The sequence below is a fragment of the Megachile rotundata genome, chromosome 4 (genome assembly GCF_050947335.1).
Source record: "Megachile rotundata isolate GNS110a chromosome 4, iyMegRotu1, whole genome shotgun sequence".
NCBI lineage: Eukaryota > Metazoa > Arthropoda > Insecta > Hymenoptera > Megachilidae > Megachile > Megachile rotundata.
Window position 1 is genome coordinate 21544253 of NC_134986.1, and position 15481 is coordinate 21559733.

General features: G+C 51.7%; 2 protein-coding genes across 9 annotated transcripts; one reads left to right on the forward strand and one right to left on the reverse strand.

Moving 5' to 3' along the window:
• The first annotated feature begins 94 nt into the window (after positions 1-94).
• Positions 95-3840, forward strand: Pex2 (peroxisomal biogenesis factor 2). Its single transcript, XM_012296879.2, has one exon. The coding sequence runs from the start codon at positions 95-97 to the stop codon at positions 959-961; it is 867 nt and encodes a 288-aa protein (XP_012152269.2). The 3' UTR covers positions 962-3840.
• BicC (protein bicaudal C) lies at positions 1140-15255 on the reverse strand. 8 transcript variants are annotated; one of them, XM_076530862.1, is made up of 15 exons: positions 15078-15255; positions 13898-14169; positions 13534-13577; positions 11145-11214; positions 8236-8315; positions 6841-7056; positions 6529-6768; positions 6242-6460; positions 5862-6162; positions 5385-5765; positions 5209-5310; positions 4886-5133; positions 4588-4819; positions 4377-4496; positions 1140-4241 (listed from the first exon to the last, which is right to left on the reverse strand). In XM_076530862.1, the coding sequence occupies exons 2-15, from the start codon at positions 14112-14114 to the stop codon at positions 4120-4122; spliced, it is 2592 nt and encodes an 863-aa protein (XP_076386977.1). In that variant the 5' UTR covers positions 14115-14169; positions 15078-15255; the 3' UTR covers positions 1140-4119. The 8 variants fall into 8 exon arrangements, with proteins under 8 accessions (XP_076386977.1, XP_076386979.1, XP_076386978.1 ...); XM_076530864.1 differs by lacking the exon at positions 15078-15255 and adding an exon at positions 14230-14516 and having other exon boundaries at positions 6841-7053; XM_076530863.1 differs by lacking the exon at positions 15078-15255 and adding an exon at positions 14256-14515.
• Positions 15256-15481: the final 226 nt, after the last annotated feature.

Consider the following 15481-nt stretch of genomic DNA (forward strand, 5'->3'; position numbering starts at 1 on the left):
GCGTCATTTCGACGGGTCGTTCCGCTTTTCCGTGACGCGGCGGCACGGTTAATTCGCGTTTTCGACCGCGAACTCGTCGACCAGAGAAACGAAAATGCCGACGGCTACCTACGTGTCTCGAATCAATCAGATCGACGCGGCTCAATTGGACGAGGAAATTTATAAAGTGTTGCGGAACCAAGCGAAAGAGATTACCAAGTATCAACCGATCGAAAAGATCGATCGATGGCAACCAGAGATCGACGCTCTTCTCCGCTATCTGGTATGGTACTTTTCGTTGCGACGAGGAAATTCGACCTTTGGCCAGCAACTGCTCGATTTGCGTTACGAGAACATCACCGGTACAAAGTCCGTTCTCTACTTGATTTCGACGATCGTCCCGGCGTACGCGCGAGATAAGCTCGCCAACACCGACGTCGATCGAAATTTCAAGACCGCGTTCGATCGTATCGCGAACGTCGCGAGATTGCTCGAGTTGATCAACTTGCTGGTGTTTCTGCATCGTGGAACGCAACCTCGCCTCGTCGAGTATCTGTTGGGGATAGCAAACAGTTCGTCGACCGTTCACAAGCCCAGGAGCATCGGATACTCGTACATGACGAGGGAACTGCTCTGGCACGGTTTAACGGAATTGTTCACCACCGGCTTACCCATGCTCAATTTCCATTACCTGAAGCACACGGCGAAGAAGCTCTTCGCGGGTACGAGCAATCGCGCCAACCTACGACGTTCTTTCCCGGCGATGAACCGATCGACCAAGTGCTCTTATTGCGGCGACGCTCCGATCTTGCCGGTTCACGCCGGCTGCGAACATCTCTTTTGCTACTATTGTCTGAAGGCCCATTTCGTCGCGACGCGCGACTTTCAGTGTCCCGAATGCGACACCAGACTCTACGTACAAGACATGAAAACGTACCGATCGAGTTTTCCGAGTTTGCCCGCCGAACCGGAAACCAGTTGAACCGAATTAGACTTTGTTCGGCCGTCTTCTTTCTTTCGTTTTCATCGTTTCTCGATTATTCGACCACGTTTAAACTGTTCCGCGCGACGATTAACGCGAATCTACCTTCGTGTCCTCGTCTTCTTTGTACAACATTTTGCGCCTGTGTATTCAGTTTTGTTTTATTAAAAAATAGCAATACAAAAATTTTCTTTATTCACTTTGATACAAGGTTTCGATCTTATTTCTTTACTCGGCGTTTCCTTCGACACGAACGACGATGGAACGATTACGAGATACGTGCGTCGTTCGTCGAAATACCCAACGATTACCGTATAAAAATATCATTCCGCATCGTAGTAAAACGCTTTCCCTTTCGTGCATTCGACGCGATACGCGCTCCTTTTTTTCTTTTTCACCTTTTTAAATACAGTATTATCCTATATACAGATCGGTCGAATGATCCATTCGTCGAGTCGTTTCGCTTGCTCGATGGGCGGATACGTCCTTTCGATCGTCTTACGACGAATTCGAACGCGCGCTATAAACGCGTATAGCCATTCTGGAATGTTTTCGTTTCATCTCGTTCTTGTCCTTTTTATTATTTCTTCGCTTCGATCGTTTCTTTCAGCTTTACGGAAACGATCGCCTCGTTGTTCCGAAAACGTACTTTACGCGCCGTTCGATACGATTAGCCGAGACGCACGATATTTCGACGATCTCGCGGACACCGAACAAAATCGTATCGAATTCTCTTCCCGTCTTTTCTTCTTTGCGTGTTTATTTTTCGGCAAGTACGGTCAACGCGGCTCGTCGTTCGGAAACGTATCGAATACGTCGATTCGAAACTGGGACGCGACTTTCGCGAAGGAAACAGATTCGTCGAGAACGCGTTACCGTCGGTATCGTTTCAACGATCGTTATTTATCGTTATTCTTTTACTCCGTCCATGAGAGCATACTCGAGAGAAGCACGTTCGGTCAGTCGAGCTATTTCAACGGATAGTTGCTGCATCCTCGTTCTTCCCAAATTTCTCTCTTCCTCCGTGTCGGTCGAGTCGCGATTTTCCCTTCGTTCTGTTCTACGAACAGAAAAAACCTGATCGGCGACAAAGAGGAAGAGAGAGAAACAAGTTGGCAGAAAAAGCGCGATACGCAACGCGTCGGGAAAAACACGGAACGAACGGTCCTGATGCTTTCGGATCGTACCGTAATCGTGACGGTTGAAGCGCTAGGCATCGAAAATTTCGTTGTCGCGTCCTAGTCTCTTTTATCGTTTAATTCTAATCTCTGTAACAACTAGTTGATTCGCAACGTCGCGCGAAATACCGGCTGAAATTTCGCGCAATTTTGCGGATAGGAACATCGAAGAACAGCACGACGCGTCGATTCGAAAAATCGAGTTCCGTACGATCGTGCGAGAACTCGCGTCGAAAGAAATTTTGCGCCCATCGATCAAGCTTCGTCTCGCGAATAACGAATCAGCGACGCTTTTGCGACGTTGCATCGCGAAAACGAAAAACGAGAAAACGAGAACGATAATGTTCCTTACGAAGGTAACGACAAAGTGGAAAACGCGTTCGCGGTCCGATCGGTGGGACGATCGAACAACGAATCGTTCGAAGCTAGTTAATTAGTCCTTTCGTTTATTCGAAGAAACGATTATATCGGTTAACCGTGAAACACGAACACGAGGAACAGGGACGATCGGACACAGTCTTGTAATATATCCCACGTATACTCACGCGCGCACACATACATATACAATAATAGGTACACACAAGCGGATAACGCGACACGTAGAACCACCTTTTTTTCTTTTCCCAACATTCTAATATAACGATCGTTATCGAGCACGGGGCGATCGCGCGGTACCGAACGAAAATAATATACGCTCGAAAAGGCTCGATAAATTTCTATCGGAACTTTTAGCGGTTAAATTCTCGGCATCGTCGACCGAGACGGTGTTACGATATCCTACCGTGGACCCATGTTCGATCACCCTACGTCGAACGCTTCCGTTTCGGTCGTGCTCGCGAGAGAAAGAAAAAAAATTGGTTTAAAACGTTAATAATTTATATCGAGCGATTACCTTACCACCGTAAAACCGTTAACGCGTAAACGGACCAAGAAAACTCGTGCATGCAGCTTGATCCGACAAAAGTATCTCTCGGCTCAACGATTCCCCGCGTGATCGTATCGAGTGCTCGGATTCGAAAGAAACAAAAAAAAAAGTGAGGGGAAAGAAAAAGAAAACGTAAGAAAATCACGATGCACCCGAAATATCGATCGACTGTCTGGCGTAAACGCGCTCTAAACCAACCGCGCGAGTTGAGCTCGAATCGCGCTTTCGAAGCAGCAAACTCGAACATTCGACGCGCGTTCGGCGTCCCTCGCGAATCAATAATAAATACTTTGTTATTTTGTAAAACTCGAAAACGGAGCCGCGAACACTCGCAAGCCGACTCGCTGTTCGATTCTGCCGCGCTTTCTACTCTTCTCCTTTTCCTTTCTTCTCTTCGCGTCTCACCGAATTTCGAGCTTAGTCGAGATAAATATTTGAACTTCGCTAAGGCGAAAGGCCGCCGATCGCGCGGACGCGTTTGTCGCGTTTTCGTTGCAACGATCGAATCGTTGTCCATTCATCGATTTCTTCTACATATACGCCGTTCGCGATTCACCAAGTGCTCGCCGTTACGTAAACGCGCGCGAAGCGACGAAGGAAGTCATCGAACCGCCGAGTATCGTGCGACGGATTGAAAGACAATTTAGCAACGCAAGAAAACGTTAACGAAACTAAATTAGCAATAACGAGTTCCTTAACCTAAGGCACCTACCGGCTGCGCGAATCGAGGACTGTGGAATGAAGAAAAAAAATTAAAAAAAAAAAAAAAAAAATAACAGATATAGACGGTCCTCGTTCACGATAAACAATCAATCGGGCTAATTCTTCGATGCCTGGAATCGCAAATTCAACGCGTCGATTTTATCGTCGAGTCGGCGAAATAAGCCGCGCAACACGATCTCGGTTTTCTCGCGATCTTCATCGTTTCGGAACGTCGCTATCTTCCGCGCAAACGATCCACAACGCGAGCATTAAGTACAACGCGATCCTGTTCAAGTCCGTTGCAACGATTCTCTTCGAACATCACGAGACTCACTACATTTTTTCGGCTCTTTTTACCATCTGCTGTCCAAATTACATTTTTCCATCGGCGCCGAGGCGATACCGGCGGTGGACGTCTTGCGTTCCGCGCCAGGAGCGGCGCTTCCGCAGAACGGACTGGTTCGTTTGTTCATTTCTGAAAAGGAAACGGAGCGAATCGAGTCATTAACCGTCGCGCGAAACAAGAGAGAGAGAGAGAGAGAGAGAGAGAGAAAGATAAGAAAAAAGAAAGAATGAACTTTGAGCATGAAACGCGATCCAGCTTACGTACCAGCGATCAACAGCATTATTTTGCGCCTCGCGCCCCAAGCGGATATCCCCATTTCGCAGAGATCTTTCTCCGTTAGCGAGGGAAACGTAGCCATGTCCACTTCGTGAGACGTGAACAGGCCTAGCAAACAGAAAACGAGCAACGTGGGTCGGGGACGGATAGGCAAAAGCGAAGGAACGTCGTGGTGACGCGTTATAACGATTTCACTCACGAATATATTTCTCCAGTCCGACGTTGGTCAACATGCTGGTCAAGTCGTCGTAGCGATGAGACGTAATCCTGTTCAGATGCGAAGTAGGCGTGTGTTCCACGTAGTTGGAGGTCACGCCGATCTGTCCAACGCGATCTTTGCCGGAACCGATTCCGAAGTCGACCTCTTTGCCGAAAACCGGCGTCGTTGGTTCCTTCCACGGGTCGGAAGGATGAGAAGCGGTCGTCAGCTCCTGTAAACGAGACGCGAATGTAACGTTCGTAGAGTATTCGTTTACGACGCGAGCGGAGCGGCTCACTTTGTTCAAGTCGGTCGTGCCGATCGGAGGAATGGATTGACTGAGACCGTAACCGGACCAAGCGGACGTGGGAACGCGATACTCGTTGAAGCTCGGTTTCGATTGAATCGCTTTCGCCGCCAATATCTTCTTCTGTTCGTAATCGAACGGTGCAAAATTTTGCTGCACGGCCATTTCCAGCGACTTCTTTTCGCAACCTGGCGCGCGTCGATCGGCGACCGACAAATCGGACAGCATGCTGCACAGATCTGTAAGAGAGCAAACGCTCGTGTGACACGGGTCGTTTTAAGATGGTCGGTTAGGAAAAGGGCGACGATTCTTACCCAAATTGGGACTGGTCTCGACGGGATTGACCGGAGACACGTTACGCGGACTGATCGCTGGACTAGACAGAGAGCTGGATACGCTGCTCAACGAGGAGTAAGCTGCAATCGAGAATCGAACGGTTAGGTGACGAAAGGAAACGGCGTTAGCGGCGATGATTCGAAACGAGACTTACTGCTGCCTTCTTTGCTGTCCGGTAAGGAGCTACCGTTCGGTCCGTGAATACCGTGAAAGCCCGCAGACGAGTTGGAGCGAAGTTGACCCATACCGGTGAACCCGTGGTTCGTCGATCCGTGAGAATGAGTCGGCATCGCGTTGTTGTACAACACGTGCTGCGTAGTCAGCAGATGATTAAGGTGCGGATACGGGTAAGCGTGATGAAGCGGAATCGACGAAAACATGGACGGTATCGTCGACAAGCCCCAATGAGGCGATAAACCCATCGGATTCGGCGAATGAGACATCGGGGACACGCAGTACGGAGGATTTTGCGTGTTTATCGTCAAGATGTTCGACAAGCTGTCCGATAGATTGCCGACCAGATTGTTGTTGGTAGCTGCGCGAGTGGTATCGTTACGATCGTTAAGCCTCGTGCACCGTGAAAAGAACGAAAACAACGAAAGAGGAAGAAAGGCGACGGAAGGAGACCTACCTGATCCGTTGCTGCCGTTTCCTTGAAAAACGTTCTCCGCGTTCGGGATATGATACGTGGCAGGTATCTCCGCGTGCACTCTTGGCTCGTCCAGTCCCAACAGCTGTTTTCTCGCCTCGTAAACGTTACTGGCGTTTCGTTCGATTCCCTTCACGATCACCGACAACGTGCTCTGCTTCGGTTTGTGCCTCACGTTTATGAACACGTCCAACGATCGCATCAGCTGCGAGATGTTTTCCGTGTCGACGCACGACACCGAGTCCTCGGGAAGGTCGAACATCAGAACCAGAGGCAGCGAGCCCTGTACGCGATCGAACGGAAATAGCGTGAAAATAGCGTGAAAATATCGTGAAAGTTACCATGAATATCATGAAACTTACCACCAACTGTTGCCGTGCCAGGTAGACGTTGTGAATGCCACCGGTGATAGTCACGTTGCTCTTCTTCAGGCTAGGAATATTTGGATCGCCGGCATCGGGGAACATTATTTGAGTACCGGTGCGCTGCATGATCATCTTGAGATTACTGCTCTGCTTTCCAAGGACGATGCTGTGATGCTGCGGCGATATCTCCATCGTCATTTGTACTTGTATTTGACTCTGAAACGACGAAACGCGCGTAACGAGGATCTACGCGCGAAACACGAGATACAGGTAGGTACGCTTACAGCTAGGTTTTGGCACATGTAGTGAATCAGCAAGACGGTCGCCTCCTTCACTTGAGACACTTCCCATTCGCAACCTTTCACCACTACCAGTGTAGCGTGCAATTTCGGTCTGGTGCGAAACATCACTTGAACGTTGTACTTCTCTTGGATCTTGATCATGTACGGCGAAGTGGAATCCGGCACGGTTTGCGACGAGCCCATGATCGGCAACTCGAACGAGAAGATCAGAGCCGTGAGATTCTGAAAGGGCCAAGAGAAATCGGACCGTAGATCGTGCACGTTCGAACGACGCGTTCCCGTCTTCGAACTTACCCTGATTCGAGCACGGGCACGTTCGACGCCCTCCATCTCCCCGGCGATCGACACCTGATTACTCTTCTCCTGATGATTGCTTCGATTACTGTCCGGGAAATGAATATGACATCCGGTTTCCTCCATCACCCGTTTGATCGTCAGACCACCCTTGCCTATGATGTGCGAATGATCGGTGTATCCAACTTCCAGCTTCATGGTTACTCTGTTGCTCTGCTGTAACGGAGAACGACGCGAACAACGCGTCGGTTCAGTACGATTCGAGGCGAACTCGCGGAACGTCCGCGACGCAACGGAACCGTTACATTCTCTCTCGTTATTTCGCTTACGCGAGACGCTCGTGATCCACCGATCGAGTCGTCGAATCGAGTCTATCCAGAGCGTTACGTAATAAAAGGTGCGCTCGCGATATCGCTCGGCGTTCCGCCTATGCAACTCGCCGCGACGAAGCGAACGCGTGCACGAATCGAACGGAATAGAGTCGCGGGTAGGTGAGCGGTCGTAATCGACGAAACGGCCAGACGGTAACGAACCGGTACGATCGGTTTTCTATCGTTTCCTTTTCGTAGCGAGCCGAGAAACGGTAGACGAAAAGAGAAAGAGAAGAGCAAGCTAGGAAGGAGCGATTCGCGCGAACGATGGACGTCGCGTCGGAGATAACGGTACGCGGCAAGCGAATCGGCCGATCGGTAAACGCGAGCCGGACGGGCTGAACGTCTCGCTTTCGTAGCGGAGAATTCGCGTATAAATAGAATAGCCTCTCGCAATGCGTGGTCGCGCGATCTAAACGTCTAAACGTCGAAACGTCGTGTCGGTGAACGTATCGAGTTTATATGATCGAACGGCGTGGCTCGACGAATCGTTGGTTGTTCCTCGATAAAAGACGAGCGGGCGAGCACGTAAGCGCGCCACGTAACGCATAATTTGTCGCGAGGCGAAAAGACCAGTTGTAGGAAATATCGATACCGCGATATCGATCGTTGTCTCGTATCGTTACGAAGACGGCGGTACGCGTGAAACGCTTTATCGACCGACTCGAGGAATTATCTTCGATAAAGAGTAGCGCAAAATGTTTGCGCGACACGCGGAGCCGATCAATTCGGTACGCTGAAAGTCGAAAGCCGATCGACGAGGTCACAGCTAATCTCGCTGTTCGCGGAATGACGTAACGTTTCGGTAAAAAGCAGCGAATCGGCTGCCCGTGACTCCGGTCGCTCGATCGCTACCTTATCTCTCCGTTTCTCTCTCGTGGATTCGCGGTTTTTTTTATCTTCCTTTGTTTAATCTTTCTCGCGAACGTTTCTCGCGATCCATCGGAACGAAAATGAGAACGGAGATCGGTGGAGAAAACAAGGAGAAAACGACGCGAAGAAAAAGAACGCGGTGACCGCTTACCCTCGTGTCCAAAATTTCCATTATCTTCTCCTTCGCAGCTCGCACGTCATCCGGTCGACCCGCGACCTTTATATGCGGATCTGTAAAACAACGAGCACACAAATTATGCAACGTCGCGACGATGCGTACTTTAATCTTTCGATTAGTAACGAGTAACGAGTACATCGAGGGAACGCGATCGACGGAGAAGCTCGTACGAGCGATTTAATATTCTTCGAGCGTGTCCTACTACGGTCTTTCGAGCGTCATTTCTTCCTGGCTACGGAAACGTTCGAAACTCGCGGACAATGACGCGTCCTCGCTGAAACGTAATTAATTATCGGTCGATTAGGTTCCGATTTCGCAATCGGAACGAGCGCGACGCGTCGCGTGGTCGCGAATAAAAAACGAAGAAACGGAAGCAGAAGCGAAGCTATTAATTCGAGTTCGGTGCACGAGTCGTACCGAATCGATCGAAAAAGCAGGAAATCGAACGTTGAAAAAGATTTCGTAATCGATCTCGAAGAAGGAAGGAAAGCGGCGAGGCAAGGTAAGGCGACTCGTTGCAGCTCGACTCGCTCTTTCTACCGCGTAAATATTTAGCGAGCGATTCCGCGAATTCGCCGCGCCTTTTATCGCCGCGATATCGCGAACGAATTTTCGGATCATGGCCGTATCGCGGAACGATCGACGCGTACCGTGAATTCGCGTAAAAATACCGAGACTAGGTAGAAAAACGGACGAGTACGTAGTCGGTTGCCAAGAGGAAAAAAACCTCGTCCCAATGAAAAGTTTCACCCAGAAATAGACAGAGTGCCACCTCCGCTAATATCCCCGTCGCGTTCTCTTTCGGCAAAGATAACGCGAAACGATCGACAGATTCGATCGCGAATACGAATCATCGAGTCCAAGCAGTACAGCCATTTTTGGCAGGCGCGATTCTCGGATACGCGATACCGACAAATTTCCTTCTTCGCCTCGAACTGTCGTCGCGTTGCTCGAATCGATGTCGGACATATCCAAGTTGGAAAAGATCGATATTCCTCGTTGTTGCTCGGTTACAGCACCGCCCACGGTACTCGTTTGTACGCGATACAAGCGATGCCGCGTACCGCGAAACAGCTTTCGTAACGCTGAAATTTCGCCAAATTTTCCTTCCCGTTTAATATCGAAATACCAAACATGTCCGTTCGTTCGTCGATTTTGGCTCGACCGTTCCGTATTTGTCGCCGAAAATTGCGATCCCTCCTTCTCCGATGCACTTGGCATTTTTCGAGAGCGCGTTTATCGGTTGGTCGATCGGACAAACGAATCGAAACGAAACGGAACGTAGAATTTTCTAATCGGATGCCGCTAAGCAGATATCACCCGTTGGCCTCGCGTCGTCCCGCGTGCAATCTTTCCAGCTGTGCACGGTACTTTTACGCTTTCGTCGAGTTAAACTCGAACGAGCAAAATGTCGCGAAAAGTCCGGAAGAAACAACGATCCAGCGATACGATGGGATCGAGCGAAGGTCGCGACCGACCTTCCAACGGTTTGCAGCGGAATAATTCCATCGTCGCGCGTCATCGCGGCTGACCCCGTGCACGAATCGCGACGAACACGCGTTGCTCGAACGAATCGGAAGCCGGTAATCGAACGATTCGCGCGTCCAAATAGATTCGTCGGAGAATGGCATTCGATGGTCAACGGTTGGCGTTCGACGGAAACGAAACGCGTCTCTCGCTCGAAAGGACAACACCGACAGGCGAACGAGTTTCGACACGCGAACAAGGTAGAAAATCCGTGGGAGGTTAGACTCTCGGGAAACTATTTATACCCGATTACGCGCGACTCGTCACGCACAAACGATTCGTCGGTCGAAAGAGAAAGAGCGCGAAGGAAGCAAAAGCAATGGCAAATACGAAAGAAAAACCGAAAGAGAAGTCGAAAGAGAGAAGTCGTCGGCGGCGGCGGCGGCGACGGCGAAGGTGGGACGAGGAGGCGAGAGGAGGTGAAACGAGGCACGCAACAGCTGTTCAGGTCACGAGGAAGGAATGAATCACCGAAAAGTTTCCACGGCGAGCTGAACGCGAGAAAAGGCCAACGAGTGAAGCGCCGACCGATCGGTCAGTCGACGAAACCTTTCCACTCGACGCTGCACGATCTCGTCGCACGATTACGATTCGTCGCGCGAATCGCCGAGCGAATCGCCGAAGGTTCGCGCAGATAAGACGGGAAAGGAGCGAATTTCGTTCCGACGGCCGAAGCCGGTCTACGCCGTTTTACTTTGCCGATACGCCCTGCTGCGCCGAAGCAAGCACGCGAGTCGTTTCGTAATCACTTTCGATTAATAGGTGCGCTCTAATTATCGAGCCTACGTTCGGAAAGGAGTCGTCGTTGCGCGAAACGCTGTTTCCTCGACGCGTCGTCGAGCGAATTCGTTCGAGCACGGAAGAAAGTTTACGGCGAGTTTACAGCGATCGGTCTGCCAGTTGGAACGCAAAAGCGCGTACGCGACAGAAGAATTTGCGTAGACGAGCTGCAAATAGACGTCGCGAGAGAATACGCGATACCGGCGCGACGTCAGCTGGCGAGCCAAGCCGACGCGGTTCACCCGATACTGACGTAATCGTCGTACCGTGCCTACGTAACGAGATTCCGTTCCGTTCCGTTCCGTTCGGTCAGAATCCGATTCGATCCGATTCTCGAGATCGAGGAACGAGAAAGCCGACGTAAACGAACAGAAGGAGAAAACTCGAGGCGAGTCAGGAAACGTAGCTGCTCGGCCCCGTCACCCAAGGTCGTCAAAGTCGTCGAACCTTCGCTTCGCTACGCGTCTAGGACGCTCGTTCCCGTTCCCATTCCCATTGCCGATCTCTCCTTAGATTCGACGCCGCTTTCGATGTACGCGTTACTCGAGGAGCGCGATTCGCGCACGCGCGCTTACCTTTTTTCGACTTTGCTCCGATCTTCAGTCGGGACGGCCACGTAACGAAGGTGTTCGTTTCCTCCATAACCTGCAACAAATTACGCGTCGAATTAGTCCCGTCGGGATTCGCCGACGAAACGATGGCTCGCGCGCGATGTTCGTCGGACATTACCACGGTCATCGTCGTCGACAGGTGGTATCTCGATCGATGGTAGCGATCCTCCGCGAATCGTAGGCGAAACGACGCGAGAAAAAAAAAAGCGAATTCGGCTTGGAGATTTCACGAGTTGGCCACTCGCGTTTGCTCTGGAACGTTATCGCGAACGTTCAGGCAGGCGACATGATAGCCGCGCGCGATCTCTCTCTCGAGGACAACGGATGCGGTCGAACCGGCACGCCGCGACACTCCGCGAAAAGAATCTCGCGGAGACTCCTCCGGGTGGTGACTCGCGTACTTTCACTGACACGACTATCGAGAAACGCGCGGAACGTCCCGATCCGTTCGTTAACCGTTCACTTGGTCCGCTTCTCTCGTTCGATTTTCCGAGGCGACGAGACGCGAGATTTCACCGGGATATTCGATCGATCGACGATCTATCGGCTGGCAGGAATCGCGCGGTCGTACCGAGAGGGACTCGGCTCGTTCTCCGGATCGACCGCCGCCCGATCGAGTCAACGTTCGCGCGACTGCTTCGCCTCGGCGCGTATCGTTCGCGACTAGGCGATAACGCGGTATAAAACTGTAAGCCACTTTCACCGTGACAAGAGGCGGCGTGGCGTGGCGTGGCGTGGCGTGGCGCGACGCGACGCGACCCGGCGATCTCGTCGAGAGAACAGGCTTTCGAACAGCGCGCGTCGTCTTTCGTTTTACCGCCTCGAAATCGCTGCTACGACTGACTGACTAACAGCGGATAATGTAACGGGACGGCTCCCGGTGAACCGCCTCCCACTCGTTGCCGTTACCGCTCTATTCGTCTCCGTCTCCGTTCTTTTCCTACGCGCTCCTTCGTTCTCCCTCCACCGTCCTCCTCCGTTCGCGACGCGACCGAGAAACAACCGTGCGGACAGCACGCGGTCGGACGACGGCCACCGCACCGTCTCCCTCGTTTCCGTCTCTTCGTTCGTCTCTATACGGCTCGACGCGCGATTCGAGCAAAACAGGTAGACACGCGGTCGTATGCTCGAAACGTTTCGATATCGACGTCGTTCGGTACGAAACTCGGAGCAACGCGAGACAGCGGGACGTCTAACCACGCGCCAACGACTTGACCTGCTACGACGGACAGCGATTTCGATGAAAGTCCGAACAGCGTGGGCTACCCGAGAACGATCGGTCAGGTAAATTTGGTCGGCAGGTAGGGCCGTAAACGGTCGTTCGAACGGTACCGCTTTCCTTCGTTTACGACCTATTATCGAGTACGGATTTCCGCCAGCAGTTAACTTAGGAAAATCGGTCTTACTCCGGTCCTGTCGTTTCGCTCTTCGACGCGTCCGTTTCGAAAGTGCTCGGCATTTTCTCGGCTTTTTCTCGCTCACCGATAACGAACGGATCCTTCTCCGCGATTCTCGGATTATCCTTGGATCAGGGTTTGTTCGACAGCCACCGTTATTCGAAGCGTCCGTACGACGCAGCACGACGCAGCGATTCTTCGAGCCGTCACTTGCCAACCGGTATATCACGGCGGTGGGGATAAACCGAGTCCCGAGATCCAACGAGTCTCGCTAAATTTACGTGTCGCGGGTAACACGGTATTTCGGGAAACGCCGATTATTCGAGCGATGGTCGCGTTCCCGTTGTTCCTTGAGTGGCTCCTTTTCGACTCGAATACCCGGAAAATTCGCGAGCGCTCGAAACGACGTCGATACCGAGCCGTATCGTGTCCCGCGCGGAGCGTAACAGCTTTCCGTGTGGAAAGCGGGATTCCGAGGAGGAGAAGTAGGATCGAGCGCGCACCGTCGAGTCGCGTAAAGCCGATCTATAAATAATCGAGCCGTGTATTTCCAGGCCCCCCTTTACGCAACGCGTTCACGATAAGGATAAGCGCGAACGTTGCCATCGCGTTTGCCGGCGTGGCGCGAGCGCCGAACGGTTGCGTGTCCTTCTGTGCTACGCCGTTGCGCCAACCGCCACGCGATACGCGAAAACGAAAATCGATTGATCGATCGATCGAAGAAAAAACCGCCTACGGAACAACGACGACAAGAATCCACGCGTTTTCGTTAAACCCTGGAAATGTTGCCGCGTTACCCGATCACGCGATCAAACGGGCCGTGGAAAGTCGTGGAGAGTTGCGCAACCGAATTATCTCGGCGTGGACGTATTAATTGTAAAAGAGTGGCGCGCGGTCTAAGCGCGGATCGAGAGATCTACCGGTCGACGCGGACGGACCGATGGAACGCAACTTACGTTGTGAAAAAACGTGTCCGCTTCTTTTGGTACGTCATTGTCACCTGTAAACAAAAAGAAAAACAGAATGTATACGGTTAGAGTACAACGAACTCTACACCCTTTTCGCCTCCACCCGTCGACGCGTTCTTTCTCGATCGATAAACGACTCGCGAGTAGAATCGAAAGGTTCCCGTTGGTATTACGAGATCGGTTCGATCGGTGACATAAATACAAGACGAGCGGATATCGATGAAAATAATAGGTAGGTATAGCACCGCGAGCCGAGGATAACCGTAATTCCGTTTACAAACAGATGATCGAATTAAACGATGCGTCGATGACATTCGCGTATCGAGTATCGTTCGCGAAGACAACGGCTCACCTAGAAGCATCTGTTCCAATTTGCGGCGGTCAACGCGAAATCTCTCTTGGCGCAGCTCGTCCGGATTGCCGATGCCCAGCAGAGCCGCGATGTCTCGTAACTCCTCGCGGCTTTCGAACACCGATTTCCCGGAGACCGTGGTCACGGTACCCTCCGACGTTTCGGACATCGTCTCCGCCGCCCTCCTCTCGTTTTGTATCACCTCGTCGGGTCTCATCTCGTCCGAATTCTTCGACTACCGCGCTCCACCGTAGCCGCAACGATCTCCTTCCCTGCGGAAACAGACGCGCGTACCAACATTTACGGTTGCCTAACTTTTCGCTGGTTCTTACGCCGCGGCGTTCCTCCTTTCTCTAACCCCGTTCGAATCGGTTCTCGGTCCCCTTCCGGTTTTCCGGTTCCGTCTGTACGTCGCGAGGAACAGAGACGACGACTGGACGGTCCTCGTCGGCACCGAACACGCGAACGGATAAAAGGGGATGCCGTTGCGAGCGTAGCGTCCCGGCCGATTTCTCGGAATTCGAGCAGGATTTCGGAGAAGAGGCCCTCCGGATCGACCAATCGGAACGAAGCTAGCCCGACGACGCGACGGTTTTTCTTAACCCCCCGACGGACCGTCAGACGCTTCTATCCTCTACCTTTTCATCGTCCGTTTACCTGCTCCTCTCTCTTTCTCCTTTCGATCCACACCTTTACCAGCCCGAATATTAGCAAAAAATTGTTTTCGCCGACGCGTTTGCTCGCTCTCGTGTACGCGCCACGAGTTTACGTGACTCATGCCGCGTCGATTGCTTCCCTATCGAAACAATGCATTCGATCAACCGACCGGTATCCTCCACCGGGTCGCTACGAATTTTCGCGCCCGACCCTCGCTCCGTTTCGCGTCGAATCCACCTCGATTCGCGACAGCCCCGTTCGCTTTTCTTCTTCGCTTTTCTCCTCTCCGGCGCCCTCTTCTTTCCCTCCTTCGCTCCCTCCTTTTATTTTTCTATCCGGAAAAATAAAAATCTTCCGACGAATCGACCGCGTTCGTCGAACGTCTACCCGACGACGCGCCACCGAGACAAACAAACAAACAACGAACGACCGAGGGAACGCGACGTCTTCGAGAAACGAGGAAACCTTTATGCAACCTTTGCTCGAAAGGCGTAAACGAACGATTAAAACCGCGTATACGAACCTCCTCGAACGCTGTTTCTGTTCCGCGGTCGAATCGTTAACGAAGCACACAAATTTTTAATCGAAATAACGCGATAGCGAAAATTAACGAGGACGACGACGACGACGACGAGGTGATCAACGGGGAAGCGACGCGACGTCGACACAACTTTTCGTCACTCGCTTCCGATAACCGTTACCTTGACACCGGTCGCGAGATACTATTCGAAGGAGAGTCGGCGTCTTACCGTCCTCGTCCTTCGTATTTCCATTTCTTACACCGATTAATACCGATCGTTACCGACCGACGCCGAGCGGCCGTCGATCGGGGCCGCGTGCGGAAATCGCAGAAATTCCGACACCGCGCATCGAAATAGTTATCAACGATTTCGATTACTTTCTTTTTTTAAAAGAGCACGCCGTTCG

Bases quoted from the DNA above. Each gene is read 5' to 3' on its own strand.
- BicC (XM_076530862.1), bottom strand. From the start codon at position 14,114: ATGAGACCCGACGAGGTGATACAAAACGAGAGGAGGGCGGCGGAGACG. The intron at 11,215-13,533 runs GTAAGTTGCGTT...AATTTGTTGCAG, and splicing joins CGGACACGTTTTTTCACAAC to GTTATGGAGGAAACGAACAC. The intron at 5,766-5,861 runs GTAGGTCTCCTT...CCACTCGCGCAG, and splicing joins AAACGGCAGCAACGGATCAG to CTACCAACAACAATCTGGTC.
- Pex2 (XM_012296879.2), top strand. From the start codon at position 95: ATGCCGACGGCTACCTACGTGTCTCGAATCAATCAGATCGACGCGGCT.